Consider the following 18,990-nt stretch of genomic DNA (forward strand, 5'->3'; position numbering starts at 1 on the left):
GACAGTCTGCTCACAAGCTCAGCAGATACTACACAGTTCTGTTCCTTGTAGTCTGTGACACTGAAACCTGCAGTTTCTTGCAGGCTGTGATGGTTAATTTTATATGTTCACTGGGCTGGACCATGGTGCTCAGATATGTATGTGGTTAAACATTCTGGATGTTTCTATGAGAGTGTTTTTGGGTGAGATTAACATTTAAATCAATGGACTTTTAAGTAAAGAGCATTGCCCTCTATAATGTGAGTGGACCCCATTCAATCAATTGGTAGCCTAAATAGATAAAAATACTGACCGTCCCCCCAACAAGAAGGGATTCTGCTGGCCGGTGGTCTTCAGACTTGAATTGCAATGCCAGCTCTACCTGGGCCTCCAGCCTGCTGGCCTACTCAGCAGATTTTAGACTTTTTATGTTCTGTCATTGCTTGACCAATTCCTTAATAAATCTCTTTCACATCATATTAATTCTGCTTTTCGGGAGATCCCTAATACACTGGCTGAGTCTGATCCCCCTCAGTTTCTAAATGATTGTTCACCGGAGGCCCTGGCCACATGAACTTCCACATGGCTGCTAGCTTCATCAGAGCCACAAAGAGCATGTCTATTAGCAAGGTTGACATTACTGTCTTATATATTTTGATAACCGAAGTGGATATGTCATCTTTGCCATATCCTGTTGGTTAGAAGAAAGTTGCAGATTACACACAATTATGGATGTGAGTAGCGGGAAGTCAGGATGATCGGGGCCATCTTAAAGAGGAAATACTTAGTCATCTTTTTTCTGCCTGCAACCTTCCAGTCACATTTTGTGATAATTACTATAAATTCTGAACTTCTTGCTGCAGTATGATGTAATCTAGCCACCTGTGTCCCTTTCTAATCTCATCTCCTGTATTTCCCCTCAGTTTTTGTTCTCTCCTGCTAGCCGCCTTTTATTCCTGGAACTATCACTCTAGGACTTTTTCTTCTGCTTGGATATGTATCTTCCTGTAGCTGTCACCTTTCCATTCTTGAAGTATCTGCTATCACTTGTTTAGCAAGGACTTGTGCCCTCGTGATTTTATCTAAAGTTACTCTGCCCTCTATTCATGATCTCATTAACCATTTTATTTTATCAAATGCACAACTCTCTGAAATTATTATTTGATCATTCCGTATCATCAACACTCTCTATTAAAATATATGATTCAAGAACGTAGACATACTTTTTTTCTTGTTCTAGCACATGCTCAAAAAAATCTTGTCAATGAATGAATGAAAATATCTTATTTCGCCATGTAAGGATGGGGATACAGGTAGTAGTAATTTGTAGCCCACATTCCTTTATAGCTTCAAGCCTAGCATAAGAAAAAATTGTAAAAGACAAAACAAAACTGTAATGCTATGACAGATATCCATATTCACTCACTAGGACCCCCCCAGGTATACCTGAAGGAATGGTGGATATCTCACAGAAAATAGAGGGAGAGCTAGTTTATGAGTGAGGGAGGCAGATGCACAGTGGATTCTGTATTGGCCTTTGCGGTTTGAGATCTGTCTAGAACATGCTGGGGGCAGCACTCCAAAAAGGAGTTAGACATGTGTATACAGCTGGAGCTTAGGAGAGGCCTACCCAGGGATATGAATTTGACAGTTTTCAGCTTATGATTAATAATGGAAGCTGTGATTAAAACTCTAGAGAGTAAAATGAGAAGAGGGTTGAGGGATCATTCCAGGAAGCATTACCATTTCGCATCTGAGTAGGAGCTAGAGAAGCCCACCGAGAAGTATGACTATGGACATGTGATGAGCTCTGGAAGGGTGCTGGGGAATCCAAGGGAATCTGCATTTCTTTATCAACTGCAGAAATAAAGTAGCAGCAAGTAATGGGCAAACCTGCTCTCTCTCCCACAAAACCTAATTATTATAAGAAAAGTCTTCTAGTTGTTGGAGTTCATGTACAGTGTAGTTTTTCGTTCTTAATTATAACACCTAATTAGGCCAAAATATAACCCCTAGATGTAACTATGTTTTTGATGATTTAAAAGACTCCTCATCTCTATTTTAAGACCATAATGGAGTGGATGTTTATAGTCCTTCAAAGTAGCTTTTGAGTTTTCCATACTACATGGATTTAGTATTTTGGCGCTCAAGGATTTTCTGGTTCTCACTCTGATTTTTGCAATTCTGAAGACCTAAATAAGTCATCTTAGATAATAGTTAAAATACTAAAGCACATGACATAGCTATAAAGTGCTCATAATTTATAGCACTATAATTACAGTTCTTCCTTTTCCTTTAGTTCCACATCTTGGTGAACAGGAATGAAGATTAATTCTGCAAGATTATTTAGTCTACTGAAAACTGAAATCCTTTTGTCAATATGTTCCAAGCAGGATATCATATCTCACCTTGATAGTCCTTCTCTCTTCAGAAATGCTTAGAATTGCCACAAGTAATTCCACAGGAATTAGTGTTATTCATAGTATTTATTTTGTATGTTCTATCAGTACTGTATATTCTCTTTTATCTGTGTGGACACTCCAAGGAACCTGAAAACTGAGTATATAACTTTATATTTACATATATGCTTTAAAACAAAATCTGTTTTTTTGACCTATATATTATCTCAGTATCAAGTACTATTAAACAATTTTAACTGTATCCTTTTTTGTTTAAATTACACTCGTCAATAAAATAAGCCTTACTTAAATTAATGTCTTTAAATAGCTTTAAAAGCTTCTTTTTAAATAGAGAAATAAACATTACAAATGGGCAAAGATAACTATAATTATGAAAAGGCCAAAAAAAGAAGGGAGAAAGGGAAGACGGGCAGATGGAAAGAAGGAGAGCTTAAAATACTTCTTAATTTGTGTTCCCAGAATCACAGTCCGAATCCCTTTTTTTCCTTACCCCCTCATGGTTATATTCCCTTTTTAATGAAGATCATTCCAATAAGTAAGTTATCAAGTCTTTATCAAACACTTAATACGTGTTCAGAGTTGTTGGATGCTATGAAAGAAATGGAAAATATGGCCCCGGATCTCAAAAAACTAGAAATCCAAAGCCAAGACTGCATTTCTCAAACAACCAAAGAAGAACATAAAGCAGCATGAAACTGAGTGGCACACTGTATACAACTGGGGAATAGAGAGGCCAATATAGGCTGCATTGGTAAGACAACTTGGCCTGGGCTTCAAGGTGATGGGTAAGGAAGGGCTATGGCATTTATCTTGGACTTGAAGGATTGACAGAGGGACAGATAGCCAGAACAGACAAAATCCTGGCCAAAGAAAATGGGTAAGCTTTCTGCAATTAAGAATTTTTAGTGCTGATTAATTAAAAATGCTGAAATTATTTTTTCTACCAGCTAGAATGATAGTCAACTAGTGCAACCTACCATGATTATCATTAACATTTAAAAAGTTAATTGTTCTCACATGCTTTACATAGAAAAATGAAGGCATAACTTAAAATCTTAGAGGATTATAGCCTGAATAATGTGCTTAGCACAGGTCTCTGTACCCTAAATTCTCAATAAAATTGAGAATTGACTACAAAAGAAATGTATTTTTGTCCATGTCTCTAACAGAAGAGACTTGCTCCCAAAATGTCTTTAATTTGTGGTTTCTGACTCTGCTTTACCATTTGAAGTCATGGTTTTAGATTGTAGATTATTTTGAAATGACAGAACTAATAAATAAAGAGCAGCTGTGCTAATAACCCCATGTCAAACAAGAAACTAGAGTAAAATAGTTAAAAGTTGACACGACAATACAATATAGCTTTTGTGCAAATTTGCTGGCTTTAGAAATGGTGCTTAAGCTGCTGCTTTTCTTTTGTTGAGGGTCATTGTGAGGATGGTTGGATGTGGAGGCAGAGCCCAGAGATCTGTTATGCCTCTCTACCCATTAGGCCTGATGTGAGCCCCTACTGAGGGCCATTGCATGAGGACACGTGGCCGTTGTGTGTGTTATGGTGTGTCAGGCTGGAACAGCAGTGGTAAATGTGAGGCCATGCTTCCCACCCTGGCACTGAACCACATGTAGCAGGCAGATGCTCAGACAGTTGAGAATTTTTAAAAAATTAATCCGAGCATTTCAAGTAAAATCCTTCTCTTGGAATGAGTATCTGTATTCTTCTAGTTTATTTGTATTGTGTGGAATAACAGATGTTCGAACCTGTTGAGGAAGCAGGCACTGGTGACTATAATTAGAAAATAGCTGTGAAAAAATAATTGCCTACTTGTAAGAAGAAATTGCATTTTAAGTTTATTTTATACAGAGTAACTAAAAAAAATGACGTAATAATTCTCCTTTAGAATTTTGATTAAACATGTTTTAATAATATTTTGAAAGCAGTTGTTATTGGTGATTTACAGTTAGTCTCTTCATCCTTTGTCCTCTGAGGTATATGCGTACAGCACTGATTTGTGTTTATCTTTGCATTTTTGTTTTACCAATTACTTTATTCAGGATCAACGTGTGCCATAAATTCTTTATCTCTTTGGTTTTGAAACTTTCAAGTGATGAATCTCTGTTTCAAAAAATGTGCATCTTTGTGAAAGCTGCCTGCATATTGTGATAACGAGAGAATACAGAATCACTTTGTGTGTTTGTTTTGCTGATAATATAGTCTGTTGTCTCAAAAAGTAAGCTTATTTTTTTCTGCTGCTTTGTATCAAATAAGAAAGTAATATTCTATAGGTGACCTTTGTCTTTAACTTTATATGTGTGCATTTATACTCAGAGAAACTTCAAAAGGCAAATGCTCAAATTTACTTTCAATTTATTGATTCATTGTACAGATAAAACTTTCTTATTTAAACATATACTTGTTAAATGGACTCATGTTTCATTATATAAGAAAACTGTAAATGCTTTTGGCCATTTGATACTATATTAGGAGAAATAAATAGATCAGATGTGACAAATCGTTTGAAATTTTTTAGTTGAACACATTTTTAGAATTTCCCAAGTCTTTTTCATTAAACATTGCTCAAATTATTTAATTTAAGGCAGATATATGTGTCTAATACAAGTGGGTGTATGTAGTGAAATAAAAACAAGTTTTTCTTTATCTAGTTCCCTTTCTTTTCTATTATAAGAGATGGGAAAGGTAGGAGCAAACAAATTATAGGATTAAACAGATATTATGACCTATCTATGTTTCAAAAATATACACATGTACAAATACATCCAAAATTTCTTTGTAGCTAGAACAGTAATACTCAATCCTCTAAAATGGTTTCCTTTGCACTTTGAGTATAAATAAATGTTTCTTAACACCTGGGAATGGCCAGTCTTTAGGACTTTTGGCAGGTTTCTGTTATGTTAAGTAATTTTCTACCCCTGTTTTTCTAACTGAAGATTTAAAGGAAATTAGCAAATATAATTTATCCAGAGAAGTTTACTTCCTGGGACTATACATTCAAATGGTCCTAAATTGAAATAATTAACTGAAATAATTTTTAAATGTCACATTAGATTTCTACCTTAGTGACTTCTACTTTTATTTGCAAATTGTCTTAGAATTCTTAACCTGTTGAATATTTCTCAATATGTATATAACATATTTATAGAAATATTCTTTTAAAAGAGATACATTTTGGAAATGTTATAGTTAGATAAATGACATGACTGAAATTAGTGATCTAAAAGGCAAAAAACAAAAACCTCAGACAAACCAAAAACAAAAAGTCCTCAGTTTGAGTCTCCTACTACTCACTCAACGCTACTAACATCTTTCTTCAGAATTATGGTTAGCTTCGAACCTAGTAGGATAGATACTCATATCAAGAAATAGCACAACAGTATATATAGCACAGGAGGATCTTGACTTTATCCCTTCAATAGTTGGTTGACTACGCTGAACCTCAGTTTACTAATCTGTTATATGTATGTAATAGTTCTTATGGTGAAAATTACATGAGTTTATATTTGTGCTTCACTTGAGTTGTACTTCAATCACAATATGAGGTATCTGTGTAACAGTTATGTGTTATAATCTGATTTTAATGTGAGGGGTAATTATTGTTATTATTACTAATCATTGTGGTTCAGTATCCTAATTAGCCACATGGGGTGTGTCTGTGTTTCCCTCAGAATTCCATAACTGTAACTAAACTGCATTATACTATTTTAAAGCACATCTTAGTAGAGGAATTAAGATATTTTTTAGTCTTACCTTCATGCAAGAGTACTCAGCTTGACACTTTAACTTTACTATTGGTAATTTGTGGTAATTATTTATTGCCTTTAGATAAGGGAGTAGTTACTATATAATCATCAGTTTCCTGACTCTACCTTTCTCTTAGCTGTTACCAAAATGTTGAACTTTCTTCAGTAATATATGCATTATATATTACATATAGTATACATATAATAAATATATATAATATATTATCATATTATATATGATATTTCTTCAGTAATTATATGTCAATTATTCCATTTTATCATTTCTATTAATAGAAACTAAAGTTAAAAATCCTCATGTATAATTCCTTATTCTGAGCAAAGAGAATTAAAATTAGGCTTTAGCAAACAGACGGTAGTATGCTACTATGGTATTTATGTTCCTTTTTTTTTTTTTTTTTCTATTTTTTGAGAAAGCAAGATTTATTGAGAGGAAGAAAAGCTCCCACAGTGGGAGGGGACCCGAAGGGGTTGCCCTGCTTTTTTTTTTTTTTTTTTTTTGCGAGGAGGTGGAGAGTGACTTACTACTCATAATAATTATTCTTAGGTTATATGTTGATTTACATGATAAACTTTAGTGAGAAACTTTAGTAAGAAGCACAGATTTTGTTGACTGTATTTATATCTGGTAAATTCACTGTGTTAAGTCTTACACATTTTTCCCCTTGGAAGAAATTGTGAATGTTTAAAACTAGGTAGCTCAGTCTTGATATTTTCCCCTAACTAACCATGTTTTCCTTTCATTTTAGTTCAGACTTGGTTCCTTCAACCTAGAGAAAGTGGCAAGCCCAGCTGAGGTCATTAGAGAACTTATTTGTTACTGCTTGGACACCATTGCAGAAAATCGAGCCAAAAACAAGCACCTGCAAAAAGAAAATGAAAGGCTCCTGAGAGATTGGAATGATGTTCTAGGACGGTGTGTACACAGTGTGTTTGTGTTACCAAAAGACAGATCACTTTATGTAGCTGGGGCTTCAAGTTAATGACTTGCAAATATAAAATATATGTAGATTAGTGTGTATTTAAAATAAACCTACCATTAATTCTACCTTTACTTAGTATGACTAAACTGAATTGTCAGTCACCATTGTATATTACTGGAGTGCATTAATACTTTTATGTCTTTAGTATGTGGTGGCACCAACAGATTTATCAGCAGTAAGGAAAAACTGAACATTGAGACTCAGGACTCTTTAGTATTAAATTTAAAATTAGGTAGTAGATATTTGTAAGGATCAATTCAACTCTAATTATTGAGTTCACAATGAACTCAGTAATGAACCCAATAATGAAAAAAGACATGAGATAAAATAAGCACAAATGATTCCTTATTTGGAACCCATGAGTGGCAACTGTTTCACATGATGTGTGCTTTGGCTCCTATTAGAGACTCATTTCTCCTGATTGATTGAAAATTCATATTACCAGCATTTTTAAAAGATGAAGGAATTGTGGCTACTGGAAGAGACATTTGGAAGTCTTTTTTCCCCTGGCTTTGCCTCTTAGATTTTAAACGAGAAGGGAAAAGTAATTTCTTTTCAATTATGAACTTGCTCAACTAAGTCGTAATCTAGACTGACCCTGTATGTAATACATATTACTCTATTATGTAAAAGATGTTTAAAGGAAGTAAAATGCGTGTTGTAAACATTTATATCCCTACAGAGATATATATAATAATACATGTTTGTACACTCATGTATATAATGATGTCTGAAATGATTATGTGAAATATATATATAATAATGATAATAATTAGTATTGTAATATATTCCAGTACATCCAGTAGATTTTTTTTATCTTTCATTCAAACTAATAGCTCTAAAGCATAGGAATACCTGTTCTAAATATTTAAGGTCTCCTTAGGGCAACCATTGTGATTGCTCTATGTGAACATAGTATGTGGAGAGTACATTAAAAATAGGAACAGATTTTGCCACTATCAATATATGTTTGTGAAAAAGAGGGGGGCTAAAAATATTTTTCAGTCTCTTTGATTATATATTTTAATTAATGCAAGACGTGTAAAATTAAGTTTCTAACCCCTGGTTATTTTTGGCTCTTAGTTACTATTTTAAGAAAGTATTTGTTTAAAAAAAGAAAAGAAAGTATTTATTTTGTTCTATTTTAAATCTAAATTAATTTTATCTCCAATTATATACAATAATATATAAAAGAATAAACAAATAAGGAGTCCAAATCAAAATTGTGTATTAGGAAATCACACAGAAAGGAAATTAATTTTCCTCTTTTACTTCTGTTTTATTCATTTTAGTATGAATCAGTACCAATTATCTGTGCTACAAAGCATTTTTTTGTACCCATATCTGTGTTTGGGTATATTTTTCTATTTAATATATGAAATAAATCAAATTAAAGAAGATGTGCTGTGTTCGTGATAAGCCATTATATTTAAAACTCAAAATATCCTCAGGATGATAGGAAATTTGATCCACAAATTGCTCACAAAAATGCAGACTGGGTAGTTGGTACTTGAACAAATTGCTTTAACATGTCTGCCAGAGGTTGAAAGAGGTATTATCTCATCAGTATTCAGCACCACTCCCAAGGAATTGAACGCAGCAGGGAGTGAAGATGAAGCCTAGAGACAAATGCACCCTGTACCGTGGAATAGTATGAGGGGCGCATGTGATACCTGGCCCACAGATGCTTCGTTGGTTATTTCTGAACTGTCCAGAAACTGCTTTTGTCTTATTGTGGCAAAAGATCTCCTGTTTGATGAAAAGCACATCCGTGTACCCAGTCACCCACCATATTACAATCCAGCTATGCTTTTTTGATCCTACTGGATCGACTGTCTTCTGAAGGACTGGAGGTGTGTGTGCCATCCAGGTGACCCTATGGGCAGAGAAGCCAACGGCAGAAGATTCTTGATTGTATTACAGGTGTTGGGTCAGTGTTTTCAGGTATCTCCCAGATTTGGTTTTTTCCCCATTTCAGGGGGAGAGTGGCACCTTTAGGGAGCCATGAGTAATCTTGCTGTGGCCAAGCAGCACTTTTACAGGGTCCCTTCACCAGCGCCTTAGTATCCAGGGAAGATGAGCACAGGTTTCACGGCTCCTGCTTCCATAAGGCAAGGGTTCCAATAAGAGTCTTTAAAGAGATTAGAAATAGAACATGAGCATACTGAGTTAGGTAGCCTGAGGCAGAGAAAGTAGAGACTTATGAGAGTTGGGCCATGATGTTAGTCCTGCACACAGCTCAGTTTTGGGTCAGCCTCTGATGATGCTTGTGTCAATGTCCATCCATGACCCAACCATTTCCTCTCTATTTTCCACACAGTATATGAAGGGATAGGAGAATGAGAATAGGGGGAGCATCACAAGGTAAGGGATGTGTATTCCTCTAGAAGCTGTGACAAGTGGGTCTGAAATATACTTTATATACAATAGGAACATGATATGAGCAAAGCCCAATTATGTACACATGTGCTTATTAACATGAAACATGTTTTTGATATGTTAAAGGGAGACATGCATTACCAAAAGTATGAATAATATCCCATTGTTGGCAAATTATGTGTTCTTACAGAGAATATCTAGAAAGAGAAAATTTAACATTAATAATGTGTCTGAAATTGTAGATTAAACTCTTCTTTAGTTTTGGGATTTTTTGCATATATTTTGGTATTTAAATTTGTGTCAACTAAAAGCTGTTTCCATTTGGTTGATGGTGGGGAATAACAAGGCTCAAGTGAGGAATAGAAATCACAGCATGAGTAAAAAGAGGGAGTTTTAATGTACATGATTTTAACATACATATTTACTGTTATTTTTAAATTGCTAGTTAATAATTGTGGTCTTGGCTTCATTGTAAGTAAGTGACATTGCTGGGTTAATCTAATTTTGTGTTGCTTAGTTAAAAGCAAAAATGTCAGAAATTTGTATATGAATCCTTATGTTACTAGCTATATTTATTCCCTGAATTTTCCTACTTAATTTCAAATAATAACTCTCAAGATACATGTTTCTCAATAGGTCTTTTGTTTGCACTTGGACTTCAGTTTAGAAACTCTCTGACTTTATTCTGAGTTATAGTTATTAAACCCCTAATTGGAGGTAGTTTGCAGTGAATTGGGTTGACACTCATGGAATCATTAGAATAGGAGACCTTGAAAGCTTCTCTTCTTCTTCTCTCTGCCTTCAAGATAGAATCACATTCTATCCAGATGAATTGCCTGATTTTTAAAGACCTCAAGAGATCTCTTCATCTCTCCTTGGTAGCCCATTATAGTGTTTAAGAACAGTCATGGTCAGAAAATCCTTCTATCTCTGGGTAACCTGAGTCCTTCATGGTACAGTTGAAGGCCATTTCCTCTTGTTCTGCTGTCAGAAAGGATGAGGAACAGCTGTTCACCATCATCTTCTGTACTTAAAGACCTATTAAATCTCTTTAACACTGCTTGCTTTTCCAGTCCTTTTCAGCTTTCTTTGTCCTCTCAACTCTATTCAGATTTTTTTTTTTTTCTGTACAGCCCTGACCAGGAAATAAACTTGGCCAGAACTGATTATTAATATAAAGATTACTGCACTGTTTCTAAGTATCATATGTTCACATTTATGCATATACTGTTTTATTTTGGGCTATCATTTATTCTATTGTTTTATTTTGGGTGTTATTTTGCATGAAATTGCTTTGGTTTTGCTCTTATTTTGTTATTTTTTTGACATGTTATTCTTAGATTCTTTTCCCATACAAATATTTTAATTTGAATATTCAGTATTTGTATATAGTTAGTTTTTATCCTTTTAATTTAAAAAAAAAATTACTACCCTTTGGTTCAAGGTTCTAGATCCTCAGTCCCAGGATACTAATTCAGTTTAGGATTATTTTTCTATTGTCCTAGTTAACGTTGAAAGAATAATGTGTCATTAGACGTTACCTGTTTGATGTTATTTATGGTTTCATCTGATTTCAACTTTGCCTTTGAGGTAATTTTTAACTACCTGTGGTCTGATCTAGCCATATGTGAACTTCCTTTAGTGTCACTAGACTTAGCAGTGAACCCTATGTCTCATCCACTAGACAGTCTCACGTAATAATTCTTGTCCAATTCTTGAGGCAAGTGGTATGGATGATTTTTAATGGAGATTTTAAAAAAAGTGCAGAGGATACTATGTACCTCTTAGTTACTGAATATTGAACAAAAAAATAGCTTTCCCCAAGTCTGTTGAAAAATTAATATTTAAGAGTAAATTCGTGTCATAAAATAATTCACACTAATACTGTGTCCCAGGCAACCCTCTCTCCAACTGTTTTGAATATGTGGTCCATTTAATGACCAGAAGTTTAGCTGCAACAAAATTGTAACACCTTGCTAAAACCAAACAAGGTTAACTCACCTGATACCATTTATCCTATTGACTTTGTTTTCTTATCACAGAAGCAATGTTAACTTTGACAGTGTAATTCTGATCCTGATTATTTAGATTAAGAGTATTTTTAGGCAAATTATAAGATACTTCATATTTATATGTATGTTCACTTTTAATGTGTATATCAAATGGTAATTTTAATAAACGTTTGAGAATCTGTTTGACAGTTGTTAAGTGTACACAATCTTTGTCAACAATTATTGAAGTGACTTATATGGAAATTAAATATGAATTTAAGACAGATAAATTACTAACTAGTTATTATTCCTAAAAGTTTATATAAAAATTGTAATACTATATGAGAATTTTATTTGTTTAATTTTATATATTGGCTTTGACTTTGCATACATTTGAAGTATTTTATTATATATTCAGGTATTTCAGTATTATGTATGTGCTATTTATGTATTTATTTATATTTGTTTATTTATTTTGAGTTGGAGTCTCACTCTTGTCACCCAGGCTGGAGTGCAGTGGCATGCTTACAGTCACCTCAGCCTCGACCTGCTGGGCTTAGGTGATTCTTCTGCCTCAGCCTTCCAAGTAGCTGGAAGTACAGATACAAGCCACCATACCTGGCTAGTTTTTGTGATTTGTTATAGAGACGAGGTCTCACCAAGTTGCCCAGGCTGGCCTTGAACCCCTGGGCTCAGGCAATCCTCTTGCCTCGGCCTCCCAAAGTTCTGGGATTACAGACTGAGCCACTGTGCCTGGCTAATTATTTATTTTTTTAAAACTTTTTTTTATTGTATTACATTAGAAAATATTACAGGAAGATGAGAATATTATAATTATATAACACTTTGCATGTGAAATTTGAAATTTAATGCTTAAAGCCATCCATATTGGTAGCTCCTTTTCCATTTTTACATCTTTTGGTGTACCTCTTTCTCAGAGAGCTTTGCTTGATGAAGAGAATACCGTTAAATTAGTATTATTTGCCACAATTTACTGTTACAATGGTGAACAGCTGTTAAATTAGTGAAAAAATATAATATTCAGAATCTCTGGATTTCTATTGCCTTGTAAGTTGTCCTATTAGCCTTTCTCTTGGCCCTTCTCCTTCAGAGGAAGCCACAAGCAGCCATGGTATGCAACTCATATGATTGGCTCCTGAGGCCTTCCTTCCATAAGCACATGGTTTAACCAACTGGCTGGGAAGAACTGCAGGCATGAGGTTGGGCAAGCCAAAGCCCCTGGCACAGCCCTTCCCTGTGGACCCATCGACCCCTAGAAAGATGCCCCACAGCACGGCATCACACCAAGTGCCAGCTGGCAGGGCTTCAGGTAGGATGGTTAAGGGAGGCCAGCCTCCACCACAAGGTGACCTGGACCCATGGTGTCTCTGTAGATCCAAGGATGTGAAACTGCCCACTGTGTCCCTGCAGGCCTGTGGGCAGCAGTTGAAGGAGATAGCTGCAAGCTCATCCTCTTCCCCAGGAAGCCTCAGCCTCCAGTAAGGGAGGCCGCTTTGCTACAGATCTCAGATTTGCTGTCCCACTGACACTACCACTACAGGAAGTCTGCTAGAAGGAAAAGCTCATCACCCCCAGGAGGAGGGGGACCTCAAGACTGTCTGCACCAATGCTTGGGCAGAAAGGATCATGGCAGCTGCAGAGTGGGGTGCTAAAAAGGAATAATAAGGTACTGTAGAGGACTTGTAATCAGTCAGCAGTGGAGCTGGAAAAGCAACAGCAAAAACCATGTGCATGTTAGCTCACTCATTTTATTCATTACATAAGAAACACCCACTAAACATCTGTGCTAGGCACTGAGGATACAGCAGCCAATGAAACATGTCCTCTCTGCCCTCATGGATTGTACAGCATTGTCAAAGATTGCCATGAGAATTTGCTGTAACTGGCCCAAAGAAAATGCCATTGTTTTCCTTTCTTCCCATAAGAGTCCTTAATTCTCTGCATCTCTAGGTAGAGTGTTGAAAGTGTAAAGGCATAAAAATGAAAGTATCAAATTTTGACATTTTTGTTTCTAATTATTTCAGTGAAATATTTATGTGCATATATATGTATACACACATGAGTATATTGCTCCTGGCACATATGCATGTATGTTTATGTATAATATAAAAATACTAGTAATATAATATATTAATATAAAAATATTAAAATACCCATGGAGAACAACAGCAATATAAGTAAGCAATATCCTAAATTACACCACATTTCGAAAACATGAAATAATTTGTATTTGAATCTATAAAATAAGAATTTATTTATGGTGGGGGGACCCCCAAAAACCTGGAATGATCTTTTGAAGGGCTTGCCCCTTATAGAGTACCCTCAGAATGAGTGTTCAGCAGTTTTCGACCCAAAATGACATGAACCCCATGTCCCACCCTTTCTATTCACTTGATCTTGCCCTGAGCTACTTTTCTTGTTTCCCCAGATGAAAAAAAGTCCCTAAAGGTAAACATTTTGCTGATGTGGAAGAGATGAAACAAAAAATAGCAGAAGCACCAAAAGCATCAAAATTCACGAGTTCAAAAACTGTTTTTGGGTAGTAGAGAAAGCATCTTGATAGGTGTATTGCGTCAACCAGAGAGTAGTTTGAAGTTGACTGAGGTTTAAACATGTAAGAATAAATACACAATATTTTATAAATAAATTCCTGGGCTTTTTGGTCCCCCTTCATATGTGTATGCATGTATTAAGTATATATGACCTCAGCTAGTTTGCTTTCTCTATATGTCTGTGTCTCTGGGAAGATAAAAATAAATACAATCCCTTGTTAGCTCATTTGAGCAGTTAGGAAGAATGATTAATAATAGCTAATTGTATATATTTGTCCTACATATCTAACATTGAAGAAATAGTGTTTCACCTTTGATGTTTCATTAATCTCTCCTTGGACATATTACATAGGATATGTTCGTGTTAATGTATGTGAATGTGTTTATACGTATGCGTGTAGTGCTGGGTTACAAGGGTACAAATGGATAAGTCATGTTCATATTCATGTTTATATTCTAGTAGGAAGATGAAACAGATTCATTTATCATACAACAAGATCATGGTTGCTATTATAGTAATAATAAGATAATGAGGAAACACAGGCTACACTTATTCTTGTTTGAAATTTTTTCCTTATAAACATTCTTTTGTAAACAAATCATAAATATGAATAAATTAGCACATCTAAGCATTTAGATTCTCTAAAGCTTTATTTGTATCGGTTTTCTTTTCTTTTTTTTTGAGTTGGAGTCTCACTCTGTCGCCCAGACTGGAGTGCAGTGGCTGCTCCCGGCCACCGCAGCCTGCTGGGCTCTGGCAATCCTTCCACCTCAGCCTTCCAAGTAGCTGCAATTACAGGTGTGTGCTGCCACACCCGGCTAATTTTTGATTTATTGTAGAGATGAGGTCTCGCCAAGTTGCCCCAGGCGGGTCTCGAACCCGCGGGGTCAGGCAATCCACTCATCTCAGCTTCCCAAAGCGTGGGATTACAGGCTGAGCCACTGAGCCCGGCTTGTATCAGTTTTCAATTATAATTCTTATCTCTGTCCATAAATTCCTAACATTAATAACCAATAATTTCCAATTATTTATTTAACTACATAACACTTTTAAGACAGTGAAAGCATATGTAAAAAATGACCTTTAATTGTATTTTCCCTGAAAAGTTTTCTTGAAATCTTCTTGAGTATTAGACTAACTATATTAATGATAAGAAGACTTGCATGATTTATCTGTTTATTTGCTTTTTAGATTTGAAAAATGTGTGAGTGCTAAGGAGGCTTTGGAGACTGACCTTTATAAGCGGTTTATCCTGGTGTTGAATGAGAAGAAAGCAAAGATCAGAAGCTTACACAAACTGTTAAGTGAAGTCCAGGAACTAGAAAAGAACACTGAGCAAGAAAAGTAAGTTGGCCTTCCTGTTTTCAGGAGACAGATGCATACATTTCAGTGGAATTCTTCACAAACCTAATGACAGTTAGGTACTGACTTTCTAGTGCCATGAGACCATTGGCAGTCTGGGTTGGGCGCTGGCTGGTAGACAGGGAGGCCGTGGGAAGAGAGTCCCCAAAGTGGGCTCTCTGCGTCTGCTGACCTGTCTCACCTGCACTAAAATTCTAAAACTGGCATTAGACCTATCTAAATATTATTTGGTATTTTAAATAACTGATGTAATATTAATATCACCAAGAAATATAGTAATTAAAAGAACAAACCTTTCATCTCCTGCAAAGCTATGGAGTAGGACACATATTTGTAACCTTGCAGTCTTAAGCAACAGTGAACTTTAAAATCAAGTGGTAACTGGGTTCGGCTCAGCCTGTAATCCCGCACCCTTGGGAGGCTGAGGTGAGTGGATTGCCTGAGCCCATGGGTTCGAGACCTGCCTGGGCAGGTGAGACCTCATCTCTACAATAAATCAAAAAATTAGCCAGACGTGGTAGCGCGCACCTGTAATTCTGGCTACTCGGAAGGCTGAGGTGGAAGGATCGCCGGAGCCCAGCAGGTCGAGGCTGTGGTGGCCGGGAGCGGCCACTGCACTGCAGTCTGGGCAACAGAGTGAGACTCCAACTCAAAAAAAAAAAAAAAAAATCAAGTGGTAAATGTTTAATTCCAGGGAGCATTTAATTTCTTGATTAGAGTGCGATCATCTGTCTCATTCTTGTATCCAGTTTTCTCTGAGAGTGGGTGTGCACTTGATTTTTAAGAAAGTATCCTAAGTAATACATAGCCAGTATGGCTTTGGAAAGTTATAATTTTTTTTTAAGTCATGCGCAATTTAGGGTCTGTTGCCCTGAATCTGAGAAGAGGCAAGTTTGTCAGTGTCCTAGGATCAAAAATCATATCATTTGATATCAACTAGTCCTACTTCGCATGGTGGTCTGTCACTTATGTCTATTTATGATTTTGGACAAGTTACTCTATCCTTATAATAAATGTACAGGTCTTGGGTTTTGGGAAGGTCAAAGGAAATGCAGAACTGCTTTGAGATTAGTAAAATGCTAAACACTCTGTGACCCACAGAGGTAATTTAGTATAATACTATTTTGATAGAAGAAGAAGTGATAATAAACTGACTTAGGATTAGTTATAGTGAGCACTAAAACAATATTCAGATTATTATCAAAAGAGAAACTTGTCCTTAAGAGAATTAATATATAATTTTAAAGTGATTTCATCTGAATTATATATCTATATATATAATATATATATTTCAGTATATGTTTGTCTGATTCAAATCTTTTTGTAGTAATATTTTCCTGAAAAATATTACTTACTGGCAATTTGATGCCTAGCCAGGGTGAGCCAAAGATTTATTATTCTGCCTTTCTTGGTGTCCAGGGAAACCACAGCCTTTTCTGAAACGACTGTTGACCACAATGCGGCCTATGATGAAAGCACTGATGAGGAGTGTGGAGACCAGGCTGAGTCCTCAGTGTCAGCTCCCAGTAAGAGAAGAGCATTTATCTCCTTGTTGGCTATCTCACTTGGACGTCTTACTTTAATGATAAAGACACCACTATGAAAAATGTTATGATAAAATGTATTCTACAAAACTTACTAAGAATTGTTAATCTAAAACCTCACATTTTGGGGGTTAACGGTTAATATTTGGTGTAAAGTGCAGCAAATCATTAGCATCAGCAGAGCTAGCAGGCATGTGTGCATGTGTACTCCAGGTACATGTGTCCTCTCAGCAAACCTGGGTGCATATGCAGTGAGGCAGAGATGCTGTAATGCTAACTGGCATCAACTCAGACCTTGGGGGTCTTGTCTAGCTACAGCCAGCATGAGCACTGCTTCAGGTTTTCATGAGGCCAGGCCTTCTCTCATTCTTTGGAGTAAGGATTACGGGAGTGAGATGTGTCAGAGGAGCAGGGAAGCTGGCAGTTAGCGTGGAGTTCCTGAGCCTATCAGATACTAGCAAGGAATTAAACCCATGTATTTTTTTTTTTTTTTTTTTTAGAATTCTGTAGATTTCCTAGGGGCAGTGGAATTCACTTTATACTTGGAATTTTTTTTAAACCTAAACCCAATATTATCAAAAACAAATGCTTAATTCATTTATTTAGAAACATTTTTTGATGTCTTTTATGTATTAGGGAATTTTCTTTGCAGTAGAGGGAAAAACACAAAAATCTGTGGCATGGTAGAGTTCATATTCTAATCAGGGAAACAGATGATAAGATGGATAAATATAAAGTATGTTAGGTTGATAAGTGCTAAAGAGAAAAATAGCACTTCCGCAGGATGGAAATGTCAGGGTGGGAATGGAGATGCGGGTTAAGATGGCCACCAGGATACCAGGAAAGGCTTGACGAGAAAGTGACAGGCTGTCAAGAAGAGCATGCAGGAAAACATGCACTTTAGGATATAAGCCCCAATACTGGACCTGAGTAGGCAGAATTGGGAGACTGGAGGCTAGAGAAGTGAAGGGAGCTCTCATCAGTGGGTCCTTGCGGGTGTCGTTGGAGCTTCAGCTTCCACTTTGTGTTACACTGGAAACTACTGGAGGATTTTGAGTGGTCAAGTAACATAGTCTAACTTAAGCTTTTGCGGGACTAGTCTGTTGTGTTGAGAATAGGCAACAGGGCGACAGGTGAAAAGCCACCTCAGTAGCTATGCAGAGCATGTGAGTAGCTGAGGCCAGGGTCCAGAAGATATGGAGCCAGGAGCAACCTCAGGTGTGTAGGGCAGAGCCTGCTGCTGCTGGGATGTGCAAGCAGGTGAGGAGTACTGAGGGAGGGGAGGATATGAGCAGCCTGTAGGAGGAGTGTCCTGGGGCCATGTGGAGAAGGGACTTCAAGTGCAGGCAGAAGTGGTTAGTCCATTGCCACCATGGGGTGAGGAAGGAGAGAACAGAAGCGAGCGATGGACTCAGCAGTATAAATGTCCCTGAGGTTCTGATACACCATCCTCAGGAGGTTCAAAGGGAGGGAAGGAAGAGAAGAAGAAGGGGAGAATTGGGAAAGAACAGAACCATGGCAGATGGGGGCCTTGCAGCCATTGTTGGAACTTCACCTTTGACTTTGAGTTTGGTTGGAAACTCTTGGGGAATTTTAAACTTACTGTCTCATCCCATCTTAGGGGAGGTGAGATGACAAGTGTAGGCACCACTTGCAACAGTTTTGACATCAAGAAGGGGAAAGTCATGGGCAACTGCTGGAAGGCAAGAAGGGTGGCGAGGGGTGTTTTGTTTGTTTTTCGATGAAAGAGAGAATATGTTTGTACACTGATGAGAGTGAATAAGGGGAGAGGGAAAGAAACATCCAGAGAGAAGAAGACGAAGAATGATTTCAGTGCTGTCTCCAAGTAGGTTAGAGGGTGGGATTCCATGGACACAGAGCAATTCATTCAGCCAGGAGCATGCCACTTCCATAATGACAGAGAGATGGTTAAATAAATGGATGAAGACACAGGAAGGTTTCTAATTGCAGTCGTGGAAACTTA

General features: G+C 36.6%; 1 protein-coding gene across 1 annotated transcript in view; it reads left to right on the forward strand.

Moving 5' to 3' along the window:
* XRCC4 (X-ray repair cross complementing 4) overlaps nt 1-16,988 on the forward strand; it is a gene marked incomplete at its 3' end in the record, with an annotated part of 98,360 nt that extends 81,372 nt beyond the window's left edge. The window contains exons 3-5 of the mRNA XM_021710443.1: nt 6,923-7,089; nt 15,292-15,444; nt 16,882-16,988. Coding sequence (XP_021566118.1) covers nt 6,923-7,089; nt 15,292-15,444; nt 16,882-16,988 — 427 coding nt within the window. The remainder of the gene's footprint in view (nt 1-6,922; nt 7,090-15,291; nt 15,445-16,881) is intronic.
* Nucleotides 16,989-18,990: the final 2,002 nt, after the last annotated feature.

This window comes from Carlito syrichta, unplaced genomic scaffold, assembly GCF_000164805.1.
Source record: "Carlito syrichta isolate Samal-C Ts95f unplaced genomic scaffold, Tarsius_syrichta-2.0.1 Scaffold288990, whole genome shotgun sequence".
Taxonomy (NCBI): domain Eukaryota; kingdom Metazoa; phylum Chordata; class Mammalia; order Primates; family Tarsiidae; genus Carlito; species Carlito syrichta.